The sequence below is a fragment of the Hoplias malabaricus genome, chromosome 14 (assembly GCF_029633855.1).
Source record: "Hoplias malabaricus isolate fHopMal1 chromosome 14, fHopMal1.hap1, whole genome shotgun sequence".
Lineage (NCBI taxonomy): Eukaryota > Metazoa > Chordata > Actinopteri > Characiformes > Erythrinidae > Hoplias > Hoplias malabaricus.
The window spans coordinates 32,120,069-32,133,312 of NC_089813.1; the positions used below are offsets into that span (position 1 = coordinate 32,120,069).

Genomic DNA, 13,244 nt, shown 5'->3' on the forward strand with positions numbered 1-13,244 from the left:
AGCAGATGTTGAAATGTTTCAGTCGTGTTAGAAATGTATCCTGGGGGCTCCTCATGAAATGCATGATATAAAGCCTAGAGTGAGCAGAGAACATGAAGGGAAAGCGTTAAAATGTTCATTATTATTCAGAAATATATGGAATAGTGAAAATAAGGAACATGATTCTAAAAGTAGATGTTTCCATAATTTTGACTGGTACTTTCTGTGTTCTGTGTCATAAACGTCAATAAATAAAAGCAAAAATATAACTCTATTCTCTCTCTCTCTCTCTCTCTCTCTCTCTCTCTCTCTCTCCAGTCGTTCCAGCCTCAACATGATGCAAGATGAATCAGCAAGTCTGAACTGTAAGAGCAGTAGTCAGGTTACCACGGCGATCATCAGCATCCCCACCCCACCCACCAACAACTCCCCATGCAGCCCAGAGACCCCCACCAACCCTCCCTCCAACTCCAGTGCTGGCGTGGTCAAGGTCTCGGCGCTGTGATGGACACGGCCAGAGAACCAGTAGAAAGGCAGAACAGAAAGAGGGGAAGAGCACTCAGGACGAGAAAACTGTGTAGTTGCCTGCCCCCTAGTGGCGGAAAGACAGCACTGACTCCGACTCAGACTGAACAACCACCAGGAGGGTGAAAGAAAGTGTGTGTGTGTGTGTGTGTGTGAGAGAGAGAGAGCAAGAGAGAGAGAGCGCAGAAGAGCCATAAGAATCAATCTGTCCTGAGGTTGATTAGATGAGGATGTCAAGAGTCACTCTGCATCAAGCACTTTTTTTTTCTTTTCTATTTATTGTGTTGTTTTGTGTTCTTTTCTCTTTTTTATCCAAATACAAGCTGCAGGTTTGGCCACTTTCACAAGGACAGTTTGCAGTCTGACTAAAACAAGTGGAAACCTAGATGTATAGTTGCTAACACCTGGTATTTGAATGAATGGGTCTTGAATGCCACTCCCATTGCCACCTACGGTTACATTTTATGCCAGTCAAAAGTTTGGACACAACATCTTATTAACCATTGGTGGAATAAGGCTGTTCACTGTACAGAACTGTGTATCAGCCCCTACCTCTGCACAACCCAAGTTATGGTCTCAAACACATTAAGAAGGCAAGCAGTTCTACAAATTTAACTCTGTGACGAGGCCACAGCTGTTCACTGAAAACCATTCCAGGTGAAGACCTCATGAGAACAGCGAGAGCGTGCAAAGCAAAAGGTGGCTACTTTGAAGAATCATAAGTATCAAACATATTCTGGTTTGTTTAACACCTTTTTATTTACTGCATGATCCCATATGTGTGTCTTCATAGATTTAATGTCTTCCATATTCATTAACAATGTAGAAAATAATAAAAAACAAAGGAAACCAATTTAATAAAAAGATGTCCAAACATTTGACCAGTGCTGTACATTCACAATATGTGGAAAATGGCCCAAAACAAAGGAATACCTCCCTAAGTGGGTGTGTCCAAACATCTGATTTGTACTGTATGTGAAATTTCCAACAGGAGTCAAAAAAGAAGCTCCACTGCTGCTCCAAGAAAAAAAATTTGAGGGCCACCATAAGAAATTCTGATCTAAATATAGGTGTAACCATAGACAAAGGGTCTAGGTTTCTGTACTCATTGTTCATTTTATTAGTTGCTCTACATTTTGTTGCCCCCTTTTCACCATATTCTTCAACGGTCAGGACCACCACAGAGCAGATACGAGTCGGGAAGTAGATCATTCTCGTCACTACAGTGACACTTAGTGTGTGTTGTGCTGTTACGAGTGGACGACCTTGTTAATGAAGGATTTAAATTAATAGTTTGTGTTGCTCATTATCTGTGGACACAGGACACTGATAGCTGGATATTTCTGGTTGGTGGACTGTTCTCAGTACAACAGTGACAAGCACAGCGGTGTCTGAGCCACTCGTTCCAGCACAACACACACTGACACACCACCACGTCAGTGTCACTGCAGCTGTGAGAGTGATCCACCAGCCGAATCATACCCGCTCCGTGGTGGTCCCCTGGAGGTCATTACCATTGAAGAACAGTGTGAAAAAGGGATCACAAACCTGTAACTCTACAACTACAGAGTAATCCTACAAGCTAAGAGGAGCTGCTAAAATTGACAGTGAATGTAGAAACAAGGTGTAGGTGTAGTCAGTAAAGGGTCTGGTGAGTGTATGTTTGTTAATTTCATGCTAACTGAGCCTTAGCTTTAATTATACAGCTCTGTATGAGTACACAGCATCTTGTCCCCATTTTGCATTCCATCTTAATTTTACAGGTTTTGGTGACGTTTTTGGTCATTGCTGTGCCATCTTTTGTTTCAAAATATTTTCCTCCTTAAAATCAGTGGCACGGTGTGAACTATTAAATTGATATCAAATTGTCCTTGTGAATGTGGCCTTCTTCAGATCGCCAGTAATGGAATATGCTCTGGCAGGAAGACAAGTAAAGTTTAATGTATTAGACTTTTATTTTCATTTGTTTCCGTTGGTCTTATTCTCTCGCCTATATATCAGTCAACAATAACAAAAGACATCATGTGCAGCTGTTGCACATCGCATGTTTTTCCCATGTTAAGGGTATAATTTGACTTGCTTTAGCGCTAAAACGACAATATGAATACAAAATAGGTTCGCAGACATGAATATTTTTACATTTTTATGTGTCAGTTTAAGAGAAATATAGAGTAGTATCACGTTTTAGCATTAGGTGTGTGTGTGTGTGTGTGTGTGTGTGTGTGTGTGTCATATCCCCGTAAGCTCTCAGCGTGCATCAGCCTAGAGCCTTTCACACAGTATGTGCCTCTCTTGGGGGAAGGAGCTTTTTTTCCTCTTCTATATTCCACTTCCTCTCTCTCCTGGGAAACTCTATCCTTCTTTTGGTCCAAGATGTTGACGGACAACATGGCGAAACAGTATCAATCTGCGAATCACCAGTTATCCCCTTGTATAACAGAACCACAAAAAGAGAAGAAATATAAAATAAGAATTCAAACTGTTTGACTATAAGCACAAGGCATTTGCTGAGAATTTGCGAGTAGGATATGTATTAAGCCTTGGTTTCTTTGTGAATATTGTTAATAGGATATTTTGTAATATTTGGCCATTGTTTTGGCAAAAAAAGAAAAACCAGTGCAGCTGCCGCCCTTTTCCTCTCTCACTGTGGTCCAGTGCTGCCCTGTCCCCTCGTGTCACAGAAACCATGCTTTCGATAGTTGTTTTGGTCCTCAGTGTTTGTTACTTTCCTGATCAGTGGACATTTAATTGAAAAAAGTAGACCTCGTTATGTGTGTGTTTGTGTATTCTACCTGCATAGCAACTTTTGGTGTTTGTCACCCTTTCACCATTAATTTTCTTCTTCCTCCAAGCACGGACAGTCTTTAATGAACTCAGCCGTGTTGACCGCAAAAGCCAGTGTGATTTTGACTGACACTCACATGGACCAATCAGATTTCTTGTTCATCACTCACTCCCTTTTGATCTGTTTGTGTTTCTTTGCCAATAAGATGGCTTTGCCAATCAGATGGTGTATGCGTATATGTCAACAGTTTAGGAGGGGAACCACTGAACTGGTTCGTGTTTAATGTTTCATGCTCAGAAACTCTTCATTTGTGGTGTTATTTAAAGTGTAAAAAGGGATTGAATGTTTGTTTATTTGAAGTATCTTTATTTTTTTTATCTGATATTAAAATGGAGCTTTAGTCCATGTTTATGGACTTAGCATTAGGCTTAAAGTATGCAGCAGACGTGTCTACGAAAGGTCAATTTTGAACAGAACTCGTCAAAGTAAATGCAAACCTGAAACATTGGGATACTATGTGAAATACTACAAGGAAGTGTGAGTGCTACTGAATACAGGTCAATGTGTCTCTATGTATTTTTCATTGAAAACGGGTCCGGTGGGATGCAAGCAGCGAAACACTATTATCTTAGATAGAAGCGTATGGAATTATTATGAATCATTGTTAATAATGCGCAAGTTTCTATGGCCATGGACATTAATACCTGGACCACATAATACGCATTATTTCCATAAGCATCTGAGGATTCTTATGCCACTAGTTGTTGGGTTTCAGCTTGGCACTTTGTGAGTTGTTTTTATGATATTGTGCACCACAGAGGGAATATTACCAAATACATCTTTACAACCCAAAAACATTCATCATGGAGCTTTGTTGATTATGTGTTAATACAGGTCAAAGTAGATTTACAGATATTCGCTTTCAGTTCTCACATTTCACATGCTATTGAGGTTTTTAATGTACACATCAATGATGGAAGAGTCCATTACTGTGAGAAAAAATATTCTTTGAACTGTTTTTTACTTTTCAGAATGTTGAAGCAGCCATTCCTTATTATGCCACTGAACATTGTACAGGTTTAACGTCCAAAAAAGTGAACCCTACACACCCTGAGGTCACCAAAACCGTTTAAAGGTGTTGTATTTGCATCACGTCTGTTTTAAAGACTTCAGGAATATGAATAATTTAAGACCATGGGTTCCATGTGTCTAACTAAGAGACTTACAATAACTCGCCGTACCAGATTACAGAAAGGCACTAATGTGGATTTGTCTTGAGTGTGTGAGTAGGTTTCAGCGGGTGTTCAGGAGAGGGGAAAGGCCTGGATGGTTGGTCAGTGTCTAAGCTTTGAGATTTCATCATCTATTCTCTTTGAGGTTCACACAAAAACCACTCGAAGCTGAATCACCCGAGAGGACTGCAGAGGGAAGTATTTTATTATTCAGTCATTAACGTTCCCCATTTTTAAGCATTAATACATGACTAGATTGATTTGAATAAATGACATTTGTGTTCAGTCACTAAGCCATTTGAAGCTCGTTAAAAAATGTATGAAAACACTGAACATCTACCATAACAGCTTCAATGTTTTAGGCTGTATTACTGTGTATATTGTATCAGATGCCTAATGCTGTCAGTATTAAAGGGAGAAAAGCACATTATTAGCTGTAAGTAGAGGAATATCAGGGTGTCCATATGACTCATTACCATATGATACATTTTGCTGTGTTTTATAAAGAAAAATTAAAGATTCATGACTTAGAGTTTCCCATTAGATAACTTTGTATACTAAGCTCTTACAACTAGTGTTCAGCAACACGTACCAAAATAAAAGCATTTCTTAAAGATTTTCACAGGCAGCTGTATAATACGGTTTGTAGATTCTTTGGCATTTTAACACTTAATATATATATATTATTGCTCTCCAGTCTATTTAGGCAGAACTTTCATTTTCACAATTTACATTTAATACATATCCTTTTGATCAGAGAGAAAGAACATTTGTTCTGGATTTTGTATTTGCTCATTTATGGAGTGTTAATATCAGATATCAGCTCTTAGAAACAAAGGGTTCTTTAGAGTGATGCCCCTTTAGTTTCTTTAAAGAACATTAAAATAATGTTAAGTTTATGTAATATATAAAATATATAATAAACTTTCCTTTTGGGGGTGGGGAGTGGTGCATGGAACAAAATATTGTTTTATAATAAAACCAAACTCTGCTGATTCCCCTAAACCTATTACAATCGATATAACTGCACAAATAAACTGATCACATCTATGATGACTGAATGTGGCTCTGTGAAAAATATAACTGAATGAGTTCAAATAGGAATAGGGCTAGATGTTTTTATTTATTTTTTTAAAGCAGTAATCCCTTGTCTAACAGAGGCAGATATTCCAGTTTGGTTGTGTTTAAGTATAAGTCCACTATGTTCAAATGATCAAAAGGGTTTGTTGTTCGACTCATTACAATTGGTATTCATCCGTCTACCTCCCGGTCGTCAGTTTTCCTCCTCTTCATCGTCTGTGTTTATTCTGCTCTTTTTGCTTCGGTTTTTATGAAACTATCGCATTGTTCTGTTGACCCCTTTTGCCTTCTCTGTCCAATGTTGAGTATAATTTATGATTTTGTCTTGTCACAACTGTGAAACGCCTGATAAATTATCTGTGACTGTCACAAACTCATTTGCTGTGTGTGGAGTTCTTCAGTCTTCACAAAACGTTATTCATAAAGAAACTATTTTACTGCAAACTCATTACTCACCGATCCTGAACTCAACTCTGCACTGGAACAACCGTGACCAAACCTCACAAGTATTGGGTCAAATAAGACACCTTATACAGGGCTGTGTCACATTCTATCAGTCACAAAACTATCAGTGATGGGTTATAGCTACTGTTTAAATGTCAGAGACCACACCTCTCCGTTCCAAACAGCCGTGAAGTATCATTTCTTCTGGAGACAAAAGCAGAAAACATACATTTAACAGGAAATAACTTACAGGACTTCTTACTGGAAACAAGACTATTACACAAAAAAAATCTTACACACTCACAAGTCCCGAAACATGTAGCAATGTTACCATTGAGCTAGAACCATATAACATAGAATCTCAATTATACAAAAGAACTATTGCTGCATATAAATTATTTAAGCAGTTATTGTTCTTTGAAAACAGAACAACCAACTTTACTGTAAATTAAAAAATTTTTAATAAATGGTCACTGTCAGAACAATATACAGTGGAACCTCTACTTACGAATTTGATCCGTTCCGTGTCCCGGTTCGTAAGTGGAAAAGTTTGTTTCTCAAGTCAATTTTCCCTATTTAAAATAATGGAAAAGCAATTAATGTGTCACCTTTTTTGCACTGATATATGTTTACAACACTCTCAAATTAGTAAAAATAAATACATATAGCATTACTAAAAATAAAAAAAAGAAATAAAAAAGTTTTAAGTGGTTACATACGACTGGCTGGAGGAGTAACACAGGCACTGGCTGTATGATGAGAGGTGGGAGTGGGTGGAATAACGGAGAGTAGGCGGGTGAATGTGGGGAGACGAAGCGTAGATACGGCTTAACTTAGCAAGAATTTCGATGTCTGCTATTTACACTAATGCTAAACTGCTAAAACTACAATTTGCTAATCATAAAAGCTCACTCAAGTCTGGGCGCTGGGAGACTCGCCTATTGGGGTCAGTGGCCATTTCCAGCCGCCGGCTCGGGTTTGTTTCTAGAGTCATGGTTCATTGGTGGAGGCAAAACATATTCAAATAAAGTTCGTTAGTATAGATGTTCGTAAGTAGAGGTTCCACTGTATTTACTTCCCCTTAAAAAGTACACTGTGGTGAAGAAGGGTTATATTTCTGCTTCCTGTAATTAGCAGAAAATCAGAGGTGGGAATATGGGTCTTATCCTGAATGAAAGCTTGGTGTGATTACCTGTAATCAGTGTAGCATCACTTCATCATCCTACTATTATGTGATGTTTACACAAGTGTTGAAAATGAATTTGAGGCTCTTATTACCTTCCACAACAGTTAAAAATATTTAAAAAACCCCTTTGAATGCATCTTGCCATTGAAATTTTTCAATTAACAGTTACTGTGCCATTTTTTCCAGTTCTGTAAACTGCCCTTGTCCAATAAGAAATGTAATTACCAAAACAAGTATTACAAGATCTTTATTATTAGGCCACTATACAAATACAATTATTAAAGTGGGGATCATTTTGAATGTGTCCCATACAGTTCCTCAACACACTCTGAGGAACAAACTAACAAGTTCGTTTGAACATTAGGTAAAAAGTAATTTCTCAGGTCTTTCCTCATGACTTCTTTGCATTTTATTATTTTGAACTCAGTGTTTCATCATTTCCATCATGTAGACAGTGTTCATACGGTAAGCTGCCAGCCAGTTATAGTGTGAGTGATAATAGTAGGCTGAGCTGTAATAATCCTCCCATGCTCTGTAATATTCTCTCCACTGGTCGTCTTCGTCTTTCTCCTCTTCCTCAAAGTATTCCTTCTTGTCTTCCTCTTTCCATCTCTGCTTCCCTTGGCTGGCTGTCTTCCCAGCCCTGTTTTTCTCAGGCCCTGTACTGGAATGCTGGTAATGCTGATCTTGAACCTGAAACTGATGACAATGTTGATGTGGAGTCTTGAAATGAGGCTTGACTGGGCCTGGTCTGGTTTTAACAGGCTGTTTTGATGTACTGGTTGCAGCTGGGGTTGGTTTTGTGATGTGCTTTGAGACTCTGTGTAGCTGTGGTGGCCTATAGCTGCTTTTCTGCTGCGGGGCACTGGACAGTGAGCTGGACGCTGAAGCGTCCATTTTCCGTTCTGTGTCCATCTCAGATTCACTCTCTGAAGACGAAGAGGAGCTGTCAGACGTACTCCTGGAAGGCATGGGGCGAGAGATTGTGTCCAATGATCTTTGAGATGGACTATTGATTCCATCTAATAAGCCACGTTTGTCATCTCGACTCTCTCCATCAGCTTCATCAGTAATACGATTCAGACACTGCCCATTAAAAGCAGCAGGTCCCTCATCACGACCGCCGTACTGTCTTATAATCTCAACGAATCGACCAGGGCCAGACGTAATAAAGTTCTCAAAGTCAGCTACTGCTTCAGAAAAGGTCATGGACCTCCGTGCTGGAGACTTGAAGGATGGAAGAGGAGGGATTTTGGGTAGAGCGTCTTGCATTTCCTTCCTAGTGAGAGCTGTTGAATGCTGTATGTTTGAAGCAGAGGCTCCAGCTTTGGGAGAAACTGCTGAACTTTCAGTACTGGTGACAGGATTTTTGCTTTTTTTCCACTCACTGTTGGGTTGCTGGTTCTTGACTTGACTGTGATGACCAGAATGGTCTTTAGTGGAAACTTTCTGCTGAGATTGTTTGGAGGATTTAGAAGCTGCTGGTTCAGATGTGGCCTGCTTCTTTCTGTCCACTTTGGGCTCCAGAGAAATAGAAAAGTCTGATTTTGAGGGAGGCTGGACATTAACACCCCAATCACACTGTTCCTCCATGAGGCTGGCTGGAATTGGATCTGAGCCAAATGGAAAAAAGAGGCAGAAGTTAAAAAAACCAAAGTCATTAAAAAACTTCTTTAAAAAAAGTCATGAACTGAATTTAGGAATGCAAAACTATTTACAAATAATAATCACATTATACAAAATGTAAGGAATTCATTGCCTTGGATGACCTAATGTTCTCAGTTGAAATTTGGGTTAAACCCCAGCACGGGACCTGATCAATTACCTGGCAACAGCCTGAGCTGCAGGCTGCACTTCTGAGCAATGGCCATCATCTTGTTCTCCTCTTCTCCATGGCAACAGTAGGTCACAGCAATCCCCAGAGTGCCTAATAAAAAAAATAAACGTGTCTTTCTAATCAAATCACAGCCAAAACAGTCTATGCAGTTTAAAGTTAAACCACTTACATCAATCTAATTAAAATTTCAGCGTACTTGCAATGAAGCCAACAAAAAACATGTATGATTAACAAGAATAAACAAAACTGACAGTAGTACCACAGCAACAAGTCCCGAGCCCCTTCAGTTTCACTGATAATACATTTCAGTGACTAGTTTTCCTATTCGCAGCACACCAAGGAACCTTGGTCTTGGTGTGCTTGGCACAAGGCAGGAATACACCCTGGAGGGGGCGCCAGTACTTCACAGGGCAACACACACTCACACATTCACTAACACCTACGGACACTTTTGAGTCGCCAATCCACCTACCAACGTGTGCTTTTGGACTGTGGGAGGAAACCCACGCGGACACGGGGAGAACACACCAACTCCTCACAGATAGTCACCCAGAGCGTGAATCGAACCCACAACCTCCAGGTCATGCAGTTAATTTTAGTACTCTCACTTCTAGACAGCTGACTACGGACATGGGGGTTAAAGACTGACCAAAACGTCCTGCTCGGCCAACCCTGTGCATGTACGTCTCCCAGTCCTGAGGTACGTCCAGATTTATCACCAAATTGACCTTCTCTGCATCTATACCTCGAGACGTCTGAAAGAGAGAAAAACAAATAAGTTATTTTCTCGACAGTTTCAGCCACAGGAATCTTATACAAATGTATATTTGAACTCACTAAATCAGTGGAGATGAGAACTCTACACTGATACTGTTTCAACTTGGACATTGCCTCCAGCCTCTGCTCCTGACTCAAACTACCTGCACAAACCAACAGAAATAGCTCCATTTTAAAGTGCTTACACATTATACAGAGTTTGAAAAATAGAAACGTTTTATACATACACTTAATTCAGACATGTTTAATTAAGCACTCACCAGAGATACAGACTGAGGGCAGGCCTTTAGAAGAAAGAACATCTGCTAAGTGCTGTGCTCTGCAAACAGATCAGATCAGTTTATATAACACACAAATACACCCTGAAAACTTACTCATATTGTGGTTACACTAAAAGCAATTTATCCAAAAATAGAAATAGTATTTTTACAAATATGCATTTCAAGATGAGGCTCATATATAATTAACTTTATTTAAAAATACATGTCCATATATTCAGATTGTGATCTGCAGCACTGTAGAACAACCACATGGAAATGAATGAAATGAAAATGACAATGAGGCTTTTACATATATACAGTGTATACAAAGTCAAACCTGGTGTGCAGGTTGGAGAACACCAATGCCTGGTTAAATGGAACTGTACTGAAGAGTTCTAGAAGATTCTGCACCTTTTCTTCAAAGACTTTATGGGGCAGGGCATGGGCATGCACCAGTTTATAGTACTGCTTCAGACCTGCAGGAGAAGAGGGATGTGAAAAACAAATAGTCTGAGGCACTATGTTAATTGCTCTATGAAGAAACAATAGAGATGTCGCTCACCGATGAGTCCTGGGTCAGTGGGGTTCAGCCGCACAAATGTCGGCTCTCGCATGTACCTGCAAAGGTGCTGTGCTAAGGATTCTGGGTACGTGGCGGAAAGCGCCAACATTTGTTTATTCAAAGGCAAGGAGGAGAAGATCCAGCTGAGAGACACAGAAAGACAAATACACTCAGAATCTCAGTGGTCTGAGAAACTGCAAAAAACTGCTTTCATATCTGTATTTACTAAAGAGAAAAAAAAATTCCCTCTCACTTGATCTGCTCCTGGAAGCTGCCCTCCTCCAACAGTTTATCTGCCTCATCCAGTACAAACAGCCTGATACTCGCAGTCTGCAGAGCTCCTATCTCTATCAGCTGTTTTATACGACCTAATAGAATGAGTAACAGTGTTAACCAGGTGTCAGACACTTAAAGCAGTCTTATTATAAAAGCATTTTAAGTAGGGATTTTAAATAAGCATTTAAATAATTAGGAATCAAATCTGTTTAATAAGCAATACTGTAAGGACAAATCCAAAACCTTGTTGTATGTTCACCCACCTGGTGATCCAATAGCAATGTGGCATTTCTTCAGATGTGGCTTGTCCTGACTGACAGGTCGACCACCAATGAAGACATGGCACTCCAGCCCCTCCATGGCACTGCCGATCGCCATGACCACCGCATGGATCTGTACAGCAATCTCTCTGGTTGGTGCCAATACAAGAACCTGAAGAAAAAGGCCAAAGAGAATTTCCTCTTTTCCACTGAGAACATGTTTACCTCTGTGTAAACCAAACTTCTGAAATTTTATACAAAGGCATTTCTACCTGAATGGCAGCATTCTCCAGCACCAGGGAGTCCAGAGCAATGGTGGCAAACACACAGGTTTTTCCAGTGCCAGATTTTGCCTGAACAATAAGATCTAAGAACAGAAATACATTCCTATGTGAATTTTCTTTTATATAAAAGGAGTCAAAAGAAAAACTTCATTAAATCTACAAAGAATAAAATTACTTTTGAATGAGATGTGGCTTGAAATACACCTAGGTTTTCCTGATTACCTGGAGCTGGGGACTTTTACCGTGTCCTAGAACTGTACAATGCATTGTGTTCAAATTAAGGGCTTTCCCACTGTATCGAAGTGAAACACACAGTCAACCCTATGGCTGAGCATTTTTAATCTTTGAAACTGCAGTATACTAAATAAAGTGTCAACTGAGCAAATTTGGACAGCCAGGGTTTGTTGCATCATAAACATAAGGAAGCAATCCTATGAACTTGAGGGGCAAGGCTTTCAAAATGAAGGTGAGCAGCGGAAGGTTAAGTGAAGATAGAAGCAGATTGATGAATGTGTGTGTACTGAATTAATGTTAAAATGTAGAGTTACATCTAAGCAACTTTTTAGGGATACGAGTTTATTCTTGGAATTAATTTCCAAATATAATATTCTGACGGAAAGTGATGTGTTTTGGTGTTTAAATAAATAACGGGAGAGGGACTTAATTACTTTAATAAATGGGAAACATCTTGAAAATGTTATTTTGATTCCATCATATAACGTTTGGAATCTCTACATACACAGAACTCTAGTCCTCCAACGTTGCCATGGCTACACACGTAAGTCTCTTTGTTTATACCCTGTGTGTATACTCTAGCGATGGTGTAATATTATTAAGAGCTGTATGTGGTGATTTTTTCTGAGTTTCATACCGAGTCCACACCGTCCCAGAGGAATGGCCTTGAGCTGAATGGGAGACGGCCTCTGGAAGCCGGAGAGAGACAGTCCCTCAAGTACAGGCTTAGAGAGAAGTAAAGAGCTGAAGTGAACTCCCTCAGAGAGAAGAACATCGTCGGTGCGCTGTCTGCTCTCTAACTGATGCGCGGCTTGTCTCACTGTCGCCGCCATCTTCATAACCACCAGCTTACACACTGCACATCTGCTCGGATTTGTTACTGCTTCTCTTATTCGCTGCGACACGAATTCACTATAGCGCCCCCTGCTGTAGAGGAGACGGGCTGCTATTATAACTCCGACACAATGTCCACAAGATGGCGCACAGACATTTGTTACTGTGTCCTTTCCAACAAGCCCTTTCCTCTCTAGAGTACTACACCTATACATAACATACACCAATCCGCCACAACATTAAAACCACTGAGGTGAAGTGAATATGACTGATGTGGTAGGATATACAAATCCCATTTCCAGAAATATTGGGACAATTTCTAAAAATGCAATAAAAACTTAATTTTTAATTTTTCTGTAATTTGTTAATTCACTTGAATATCAATTTAACAGACGAGTACAAAGAAAGGTTTTACCTGTTTTCAGTGAAATTACAACACACTAAATTAAAATCTAAAATAGGGACAAAGCATGTTTATTACTGGGTCACCTTTTCATTTAATTACACTTCAGTTAATTGACGTTACTAACAGTTACTAACAGGACTTGCACTGTTCAATAGTCTTCTCTTTGTTGTCCTCCTCTTCATGATGCACCATTACGCACCAAAATTCTGACACCTTGAACATTTTGCGAAAACTCTGTTTGAACTTGTTGACAATTCTCTCAAAACATTTTGGCATAAAGCAA

General features: G+C 39.6%; 2 protein-coding genes across 5 annotated transcripts in view; one reads left to right on the top strand and one right to left on the bottom strand.

Moving 5' to 3' along the window:
• Positions 1-5,965, top strand: part of kcnd3 (potassium voltage-gated channel, Shal-related subfamily, member 3) — a 129,784-nt gene extending 123,819 nt beyond the window's left edge. For all 4 annotated transcript variants that reach the window (XM_066643539.1, XM_066643537.1, XM_066643540.1 and 1 more), the window contains one exon: positions 298-5,965. In XM_066643539.1, the coding sequence (XP_066499636.1) occupies positions 298-484 (187 nt within the window). In that variant the 3' untranslated portion in view covers positions 485-5,965. The remainder of the gene's footprint in view (positions 1-297) is intronic.
• Positions 5,966-7,470: 1,505 nt separating this feature from the next.
• On the bottom strand, positions 7,471-12,643 carry ddx20 (DEAD (Asp-Glu-Ala-Asp) box polypeptide 20). Its single transcript, XM_066643900.1, has 11 exons — positions 12,359-12,643; positions 11,476-11,570; positions 11,207-11,375; positions 10,921-11,035; positions 10,668-10,810; positions 10,443-10,581; positions 10,106-10,164; positions 9,906-9,988; positions 9,718-9,823; positions 9,057-9,158; positions 7,471-8,844 (listed from the first exon to the last, which is right to left on the bottom strand). The coding sequence occupies exons 1-11, from the start codon at positions 12,558-12,560 to the stop codon at positions 7,655-7,657; spliced, it is 2,403 nt and encodes an 800-aa protein (XP_066499997.1). The 5' UTR covers positions 12,561-12,643; the 3' UTR covers positions 7,471-7,654.
• Between the last annotated feature and the right edge of the window lie 601 nt (positions 12,644-13,244).